Genomic DNA, 10434 nt, shown 5'->3' on the forward strand with positions numbered 1-10434 from the left:
GGATCTATAATAAGGATTTTCTTGTCCCACTGGTCTGGCAAAACGTCACACAGTATCTTACGTTACATCGACAGCTACAGACAAAAAAAAAATTGCTATTATGTCGCATTACATGGAAGGTTATCTGGACAGGTAACAATTTCATTGCACACAGCAAAATTCTATGACTTTTCCAAAACTTTCAATGATTTTCAACAATTCCATGACTTTCCTAGGCCTGGAAAATGTGATCAAGAAATTCCATGACTTTTACAGGTTTTTAATGACTGTCGGATCCCTGCTTAATAACTTGTAGACAGCTGCGTAGAAGGAAAATGTCCACAGGAAAGAGATGAGAATTTATGTGCTTAGACCTTCATTTGGTAAAGTGATGAAGGTCTAAGAACCAAAATGTGTTATTCAAATACAGTTTATAGCAAGTAATAGCACAGTGTGTGGGAATTCTCTCACCTCTCACCATATTTTGAATGTAGTACTTTACATTAGTATTTTTACACTGTTTTCCTTCTTTCACTTCTGTAGAGGATGTGAATTCTTCTCCCACCGCTGGGTTTCCAGTTTAACTTGATCAAAGAAGAGGAGAAATGAATGCAGGTCGAATCAGAGCTGAGTCAATAAAACATTATTGTTTAATGTTTGTCATTAATCATGAATCCACAACACAGCAGTTTGTTTAGTGAGTAGGAAAAAAACGTGAGTATTTACATCTACTGTCATACACGTCACAGTTTATACCCATGCTAACACAATAAAGACTTTTATATACAAGAAATACTTATTAGCATCATTGTACAAAGGAATACCATCATAGTAACTCACTATCTGGGTTTGTCATTGATGCAAAATACACAAAACATAATAATAAACCTCCCCTCAGCTGCCCTGAAATAATCGGAATAATTAGACAAAAGGAACTTGTTGTGTTGTTTGCTGCTGTCTAGGTTTAAAAACAGTTTTACATCAGAAAGTACAAGGCGAGACAATCACAATCTACATGTATACAAGGTTTGCCCTGTATGATCGGTATAAATACACTCTGTCCTTGTTTATGTACACAGTAATCAACCCGTCTCCTCCGTGCACTGAATATCTGCTCTCCCTTCACATCCCTCCTCTTTCTATGCATCACAGCATTTACAGAAAACAAAGACATACAAACAAGTGTGTTGAGTGGTTTTAGTGTCACAGCATGCTCACTGCTAGTCTAACCGGTGCATCGCTAAGTGAGAGTCATAGTTTCACAGACTGTTTTACAAAGTCACGCTGTGTAATTTTCCCCCCTCTGTTCACTTCCCCACAGAATAAGGTTTACTTACAGGACACTTACTTATCACTTTTATGAAGTACCAGACTGCAGCAAAATTTCTCTGCTCTTAATCATGCATTTACTGCAGGAACAAAAAACTGGACACTGATTAAAATAAATCCTGATCACAAACGGCTTTGCATAGTTTTTTCCCCACAGAAAGACACAACCAATCAGTCACGTGAAGGGTTAGATAACTGACTGCAGGAATTTAAGTTTGTTTCAGGGCTGTCAGCGTTAACGTGTGAAAGTGTGATTAAGGTCCAAACATAGCACTTTCGCCGCCGTCTGTCTTTGAGAGTCTATAGTTGGCTGCGTTTTAAAATCCAGTGGTACCATGTTATGCTAGCTTCTCAGGGAGGGGGTCACATAATGCTCCAAAGTTAAGCTAAATGTTGGTGAGGGAAAAACAGCATTTTCACTGAGGTCCCTTGACCTCCCACTGCAAGATATCTGAATAAAAATTGTTCCTGTGGGTCCTGATGAGTCTAACCTTCACAGACACGTCCACTTTATGTTCGTCCCACACAGTTTTGAGCACAAACTATTGACTTCTTTGCATGCAGTGTTTATTACAGATTTATGACTAGAGTAACCTGACACAGTGCTGAGCTGCAGCTCAAATTAATCTTCAGGTTTCTAGCTTTCAGGTGATATATACTACTTCTTTAGGGCGTATACTGTTGAGCTGCTATCTCTCCCAAAAGATCCCCTGCCCCCTCCCTTAAAAAGACAAAAGTAAGTCTACAGTATGCTCAGTGGGTTAATGGCTGTTATTTTGTCTCTTGGAGCACACTGTTGTAGCAGCGCAGCACTGATTTGAAATAAATAAATCTAAAAGTCAAGATTATAAAGTAAATTTCTTTGCATTCATTTGATCCCAGTCAAAACACTCTGGTAAGAATTGCTTCACCTCTTCAGTATGGACTTCAAAACTGATTTGAAACACAAGATCATGGAATTTTAAAGCTGCGATACAAAGTGAGATTAATCACAATTAACTATTGAAATTCAGTGATTAATCATGATTACAAAAATGAATTGTTTGACAGCCCTAGTTATTGTTTTTTTTTTAACATGAGGGTTGCGTATAAGTGCCAGTTTATTAGGTACACCGAGCTAAAGACAAATACAGCCCTGCAGTAAATCCTCCTTCATGAACATTATAATGTTCAGTTTTTGCTGAAACTGTTTTGGAGAGGTGTTTATTCAACTTTATGATCATTTTGGAGGCTGTAGTTTGTGGTGTTGTTGAGCTGACAGGTGTTATTGTGTCCACGCTATGTGTATCAGTGGGTGCAGGCTAAACAACAGAAACACAAACATTATAACCTTCATGAAAGAGGATTCACTGCAGAACTGTTGTATTAGACTGCATTGGCTTGACATACCTAATAAACTGAACACTGAGAGGCCTTTATATTTAATACATTTACCACTGTCAGCTCACTGTGTGACCTGCAACATAATGTTATGGCCAAACAATCTCTCCTCCCTCTGTGCAAACTCTCTCCTGATATGATAAAACTCACACACTTAACCAACACTGGTGTAACAGCACAGACTGAGTTACGTTCATTCATCGCAAACTGAAAGTCTCACTCCCGTCAAATCCTGTGAATCCTCCTCTAACCTCTTAGCTGCACTTCAGTCATGAGCTGAACAACAGATCTGCACTGGGACCGCAGTGCTTTACAGAAAGAGAGAAACAATTTGCAGCCATGCCAAGAAATAATTTAAAAAGTCCACTTGTCTAAACACTGACTCAAACCTGCCAGTGACATCTGCTGGGTGGCTCTACGCTTCAGGCAGGGAGAAAAACAGACATAAACAATAAGCACAGTATGCTAACCCTCTCAAACCTCAAACCTGATCTTAACACTCATCCTGCCTCAGCTGTGTGACTGTTTCACTTTCAACAGAATTCAAAGCAACTCGGAGGATACTTCTCTCCATTAGGTCACCACACTGCAACCAGATATAACAAAAATCTGAATATCAGTGTCTCTGCAAGTCATTAATGCAATGCCTCCCCTTTGTTCCTAAAGTGACAGAGGGCTAATTTACAGTCAAGATGATTAATGTTAACAGTCCCAGATCTGAAATATATAAATAATACATAGAGTTTTCTGTTGGGGATTTATAATGTAAGGAATGATTTCCTTAAAGGAACAGAAAACTGGATTTAGAAATGCATTTAAAATGGGACGTTTGGAGTTAGACGAAACACCGGGGGTCGTATTCAAAAAGCTGCTTAGTAAAAAAAAAGTTGCTCCTAGTGACGAAATTCTAAGAAAATTCTTAGGATTCTGAGGTTTTCTAAAAATTGCCCCCTAACCCCTCACAGCTTAAGCTCTGTTTGTTTAGTTCCAGTTGTGACTGAAATATGAATTAAATTCTTCACTTCTGATTTTCATGGTAAATAATCCAGACTAAAGGACAGCTTTACACATTTCAACTTGTCTCAGCAGGAGAAACATCTGTATCTGATAACATCCTAATGTGGCTGCAGGACATTTAGTCAGTGAACTGGTATGCAACCCAGCAAAACCCATGAGCTGAATGGAAAGTTGTCATGATAAATTGCACCTTCTGTCAACCACACACCACAGGAAACACACAGAGAGGAGATGAACATTTCATCTGAAGCAGGATAAGCAGATGGAAACAAACATGGCGATAATTAACTGTATAATGACGACATTTCGACGATGCGGCTGACATTATTATATATTTTGTTTCTTGTAAAACTCTCTGACTTCCTCACCCTGTCTGTGGCTCCATGCCCACTGGTTCCTGCTGAAGATATAAATCTTTAGAGAAGCCTCACAAATATACAGTGTCATTTAAAAAAACAGGTTCAGTAATTTCCTAAAAACATGTGGTCACTTAGTTTCTATCACACGTTACATGCTCCCCCTCTTGCTGGCTATGATGTGTACATGCATGTGCTTGAGGCTGAGGTGGATCTGGTTGGAGGAGTAAGGACTGGTTCACAGAGTCCGCTCCATTTCAGGCGCCAGTGCTTAACATGTAACAGCGATGGTCGGGAAGCTGTTTTTATCCCAGCTGTTATATGTGTCTGCTTAAATTATGTCTTTTGTTTTTTTTTTTAATTTAAGGTGACCCTGGGATGTTTTGATAAAATGTATTATTATTATTATTACAGTTGTTTAAATGGAGTGAGGCAGCGGCAGCAACCGTGCTGCCAAGCGAGCTGACAAAACAAACATCAATAGTGGCCTCCAGAGCAAAATCCGTGGTGGCTTTACCAGTGATGGTCATAATGGGATGTTATGTTACCCTGAATGACATCATCAGCTCTCTGTCTTATCAGTCTACCTTCACTTGTTTGTGTTTGTATGGACCATGTGGTCATGGTGACATATACGCCGCTTTTGCCGCTAAAATTTCGTGGTGGATCTGGCAAATCTGCAGGCTAAGTGTCAAATGGTGTGCAGACCCCTACCTACTAATGGTATGAACCATTTCTCTCTTCTTTTCTCTGGCCTCTACAGCAGCTTGTTGGGTGTGCCTGACAGGCTTTGGTGTTTTTTTTGTTCTGTTATTTGATGCCTCTGGTAGTCCTGTTCTTATGGCACTATTTCCGTTAGTTTCCGTGTGGGTTTAGATCAGAGCGAAGAGGCCAGATCATAGCAACTCTTTGTGGGTTGGTGGGTGTTGTTCCTTCTTTTTTGGCCGGGCTCACCTTCATTGTTTAGTCTTCATTGTATGAGCCTTTCTGTGAGTCGTAACAGGGACTGAGTGAAAACTTTCTTTTAACATATTTAAAGTTATAAACTCACGACTGAGTTTCCTGTGCCCTTCATGAGGTCTGTGGACACTAAACTGACTGCACTCAAACTCTCTTCCTACAACGGTTAAAGTTCATCGTGTACTTCTCTGGTTGGAATCTGATCCAGCATCAGGCAGAAAACACTCAGCATATTAAATGGTTGTGACAGAAACATCACACAGTAGTTCAGAAGCTAAACCAGGTGAGCTAACAGCTGTTCACAGTTGAGTTTTGTTCACTTCAAACAAAGAGGAGAGGAGTGATGAGACAGACGACAGCATGAACATAATCTGAGCTGGTGGCTGAAAGTAAAAAGTTTCACATTTGTAAAACAAAAACAAACAAAATAAAAAAGTATAATCCTTCACAGTACTTTTACTCCAGTTTCATTGAGATAAACCATGTTGGTGAAACTTCAGTTCTCCAGTGCGTCCTGTGATTCACCTCACGGGATCGTCTCTGTTTAAACTGTAACTGTCAGTGAATGAACATGCATACAAAACTGTTTCCTGATTAAAAAAATGTACATCAGTCATTACATTTCATTACTTTCATAAAAAAAATGGCAAAAAGTGTATATTTATTATTGTTAATACTCTCTACAAATGTGACGCCTCTTCCCTTGAACGCCTCCTCAGCTTAAAGAAAATCCTTCACAGGCTTTTGTGACGTCATGAATTTGGGGGTTGCAACATTTTCAGCAGCTTCAGCATCAAAACCCTGCGAGTGTTTGTGTGTGAAGCATCCTGTCCTTTTAAACAAGCGCACGTCATGAATCATCGAGCAGCTACCGACGGCTCAGGAAGCCATTTATCTTGCATATGTCTGCGTAAGTTTCACCTTCAATTTTAAGTATAAGAATTGAATATAAATCATATCTATATACCTTTATATACTGTGTTACATTTATCTACATACTCTAATGTTTTTGTTGGAAAATATAAATACTTTTCGGCCGTCGTCTCTCATGGTTCCAGCTGTTTATCTGATGAATGACATGGAGGAGGATTTACAGCCTCAGTTTGTGGTTCGATTGGTTGTTCAGGACTCAGGTGGAACAAAAGTCTTCATTATTAAATCATTTAATTTTGTTTTCAGTGAGTTCATCACTTTATCCTCATGCAGCAGCACAGCCGCCGATAACTGTCTCTCCTTTGACTGCAGTCATAAAAAGTATGCGTAATTATAATTATTCTTCTATGACTGGGGCTCTGTTTCTTTGTTAAAGTGCTGCTTGTCAAAACATCTTCAGAGCGAGGTCACTACACAGAATAATTCTCTCTCTTTTTTTAAATCTTTAATCTTCTGAATGATCATGTTTGTATAATGTTATCCATAAAAATAAAATCCATAATATAGATACCTGTCTGTGCAAATTCAGTGGAGGTGGGACAGAATTTAGAAATATGGACATTATTGTGACGGATTTAAATATTTCTGGATTTAACCAAACAAATCAAGCTCGTACAGCGACATGTCGTCTGCTTAAAGTTAAACATGTTTCAGGTGTCGGCGGAGCTGCTGAGGATGAGATGGGCGTCGATCATTCCAGCCTTCATCTTTGATTAGTTTGGTTATTGGAGCAGGAGCAGCATCACTTCATCTCTCACCTTCAGTTCGGCTCTCTCTCTCACTTCTTTCTCGCTCTCCCCTGAAAAGAGTTTTTACTCTGTTTATTTCAATTCTACAAGTTTCTATGAATCACCAGTCGGCGTCTCACTCCTCACTGATGCCGTGCTCCCACGCCACTTTAGCTTGCTCATCCTTGGTTGCTGCGATTATGGGCTGGGAGATCTTGCGTGGCATGGGCCGGGGTGCGGGAGGAGGGGGGGCGGACTGGGTGTTCAGGGGGTCCTCTTCAGGGATACAGCCCTCTCTGAGGTAGGGTTTGGGGGGCAGGGCTGGAGGAGGCTCGTGGAGGTGGTACAGAGGTGGGTGGTGGGGGATGTAGTGTGGGTGGAAGTGGTGGTGGTGGTAGTAGTGGTGTTGGGGGTGTGGCAGCCCATCCTGCTGCTGTGGTTGTTGTGGAGCTCCAGTAGAGGCCGAGACCGGAGCCTGGGGCTGGATTTGGCCCCCTGCGTGGGCCGGGGCGACGCCTCCTGGGGCGGAGTGGCTGCGGCAGGGCGGGGGTTTGACTCCGTCCAGGACTTCAGGCTCGGAGACGCTGTACCTGACAGGCTGGTAAGGTGAGTCCAGGTCTTCCTGGTCGGTGGTCCAGGCCTGACTGCTGGGGACGGACTCCAGGGTGTCTGTGCGGCTGGCTGGGGGGTCGGAGGAGGAGGCGGGGCCGCCAAAATTGCTCTCACTGAGGGAGGAGACTCCAGAGCTGGCACTGCCTGACAAGGTGGAGTTACTGCCATCCAGGATGGACTGTGGACTGGTGGGCGAGGCAGGTATAGGGTGCAGAGGAGACTTGAGAGACAGAGGAGAGGGAGAAGGAGGAGAGAAGGGGAGAGAGGAGAAGAAGATACAAACAAAAGGAGTTAAAAGGGACAGCTAGTGTTAGGGTACGGTCACACATGAGTGACCATCACCTGCCAAAGTGACAGTCGACACAAAATATGATGTGATTGGTACATTTTTCATTTTCTTGGGTACCATGCCTGCCTCCCGACTCCCTACCAGCCAGGCAGATTTTTTCTTTTTAATTTACATATAGTACATATAGCAGTTGCACCTATAAAGTGTATACTACGTCATCGTAAAACAGCACCTTGAACTTCAACCCTCTCGCTCATACAACTGTCACAGCTGGTAGCATGAAATTTGAAGTAAAAAGAAAAAGTATGTCATTTGGAAAACAGCAGATTGTTAAGTTATGACTCATTGCAGCAGATACAGTAAGACATCCTCTCTGAACGGGGGCCGGATTGGATAAAGTGAAAATACCTGGGGCCAGCTGTTTCTTGCATTACATGTGTTATCAAAAAAAAGTCACACAGATGGGACAAACACAACTGTTTCATCTGTCAGTGAAAAAGTTTTAAACTTTCCTAAGCTCCTAAAGGCAGCAGCAGCCCTCTCTGTGGACTTTCTTAGCCATGGCCAAGTGTGCTACCAAACAGGAAATAACTGCTGTTAGCTAACCGTTTGTTTGCTTGTTTGCTTTCTGTTCCTTGCCATACTTCCTACTCAGTGCATATCGGCAAACTGTGTGATACTCCTGTAATCATGAGGTGAATGCAAAAATGCAGTGTTCTTGCTTTATTAACCAGTATTGTGTGCTGGACAGCAACAAGCTGCGGGTCATTTAAAATCAGCCTGCGGGCCACAGCTGGTCCCTGGGCAGCACTCTGGACATGCCTGGCATACTGCATTTGACATACTATTTATTGGAAGATACCTAATCTTTTTCTGGCATACTAATAGTATGGTATGAAGGTATTGGAATGCACCGTCTCCTCCACACATACTTCTTTGCTATTGGTTGAGGCTGCGACTTCACTGGTCAGAGTTCACCAAAGCTGAACTGAACTCAAGGCAAAGATGTGAATGTGGAGTTCATCCAGGTGCTGTATTTCCATTATTGCCGATTGAGGTCAGAGCCATTTAATACCATAACTAAAAATCATACTAATACTAACACAATACAGTCAGATGTCAGCGGGTGTTAGTAGGTTTTTTTGTGCAAAGGGGCTTTAATCATGACTAAGACTGACTCTCAGTGTGTGACGGTATCTGCAGAATCTTTTATACTGTTCACAAATTCCTGCATAGCATACCTTTAATAACACCTTACCTTTTATTGCCTATTATTATTATAGAGACAATTTATTAGCAATAACCAAGTTGATGACACAAAGCTTGCTCCATCCAACATTTAGTTTTGCTTCTAACCCGTATTATCATTATCATTATTATTACTTTTCAAATGCAGACTTGTGTTGCAAACACAGAACATGTCACTCCAAAAGGAAACATTGGATAAAAAAGGTACAGAAAAATCTGAGTAAGTCACATGCTTAAAGTACATCAGGAATAAACACTATATAAACTGAAAAAGGGACAGAAAACAGGACAACAACCAGAGAAGGAGAGGAAGGTGTCTGCTGTGGAAAACAGAAATTACAAACAACCACAAGAGAGATGTCCTTTGCTGATATTTTGATTTGTTGCGGTGACATACGGCACCCTGAAATCTCTCAGATTATTTTTAACTTCAACATTTAGAAACCCAACTGTGAACTTTGTTTAGTGTCAGAACGTTAAGAACAAGATTAGAGGAACATTTTGGATTTGGAAAAACACACAGGGACAGGCTGATTTTAATTTTGTTTGAAAACTTTTACAAAGTCCTCCAGCTGCAAATGCACTAGGACATCACATTTGTTCAGTTATTTTTATCCTGAAAGTTTTAGTTCCTGATATAATTCTATATGAAAAAAGCCCCTTCATTGCACAAAAAAATAAGTTTCATTCAGAGTCATCATGTGCAGAGGCAAACAAACAAACAAACAAACAAAAATGGACACAAAGAAATGCACTCAGACAGTAATGTGCATTTCGTGGGGAGTGCACACTGACAGACAGACGGACAATCATCCAGACCAACAGCAGGAGTGAGGAGCAGGAGGAGGAAGAGGAGGAGGAGGAGGGTACCTTTCTTAAGGAGCGCGCAGGGAGAGCTGGAGGGAGGTCGCTGACCTGGTGGTGGAAAGCATCAAAGTGCATCGACAGGTGTTGCCCTACAGGGGAGACACAGCAGGACTGACTGAGAGAGATGCACACACACACACACACCTCAGACTAGAGAAGAAGAGAAGGAGGCGGAGGAAGAGGAGGAGGAGGAGAAGGAGGGAGAAGTGAGAAGCAGGAGGTGGGAGAAGAAGGAGGAGCTGGAGGACAGAAAGATGGGAAGAGAAAGGGGGAGAAAGAGGGAAGTAGAGGTGGGGTTGGAGGACTGGGAGGGAAAGCAGGAGCAGAGAGGAGGTGGAGCAGTGTGTGGAGAAGGGGAGGTGTTTCTTTCAAACAGCCTGTTAACTCCTTTAAACTCCAGGTTTGGGTTTGGGGGAGTTTTTTATTTGAAGCTGCTACACTGGTCCATCAGTTTGGATTCTGAAAAATCTTTTTCAACTTCTTTCAAACGGGAGCTGCTGATCGACAAACAACAACAGTCCAAACTGAAGTTATTGTTCTTGGCCCCAAACAACTCAGAGACTCTTTATCTGATGACATAGTTTCTCTAGATGGCATTGCTCTGGCCTTGATGACATAGTTCCTCTAGATGGCATTGCTCTGGCCTCTAGCACTACCGTAAGAAACCTCGGAGTAATATTTGATCAAGATTTGTCTTTTAATTCTCATTTAAAACAAACCTCACGGACTGCATTTT

At 41.7% G+C, this 10434-nt stretch overlaps 1 protein-coding gene across 1 annotated transcript in view; it reads right to left on the reverse strand.

The window, feature by feature from the left end:
• Window positions 1-620: 620 nt before the first annotated feature.
• LOC126385738 (dedicator of cytokinesis protein 3-like) overlaps window positions 621-10434 on the reverse strand; it is a 305180-nt gene continuing 295366 nt past the window's right edge. The window contains exons 53-54 of the mRNA XM_050037648.1: window positions 9702-9787; window positions 621-7514 (exon numbers count right to left, since the gene is read on the reverse strand). Of these exons, the coding sequence (XP_049893605.1) occupies window positions 6819-7514; window positions 9702-9787 (782 nt within the window). The 3' untranslated portion in view covers window positions 621-6818. The remainder of the gene's footprint in view (window positions 7515-9701; window positions 9788-10434) is intronic.

The sequence above is a fragment of the Epinephelus moara genome, chromosome 24 (genome assembly GCF_006386435.1).
Source record: "Epinephelus moara isolate mb chromosome 24, YSFRI_EMoa_1.0, whole genome shotgun sequence".
Taxonomy (NCBI): Eukaryota; Metazoa; Chordata; class Actinopteri; order Perciformes; family Serranidae; genus Epinephelus; species Epinephelus moara.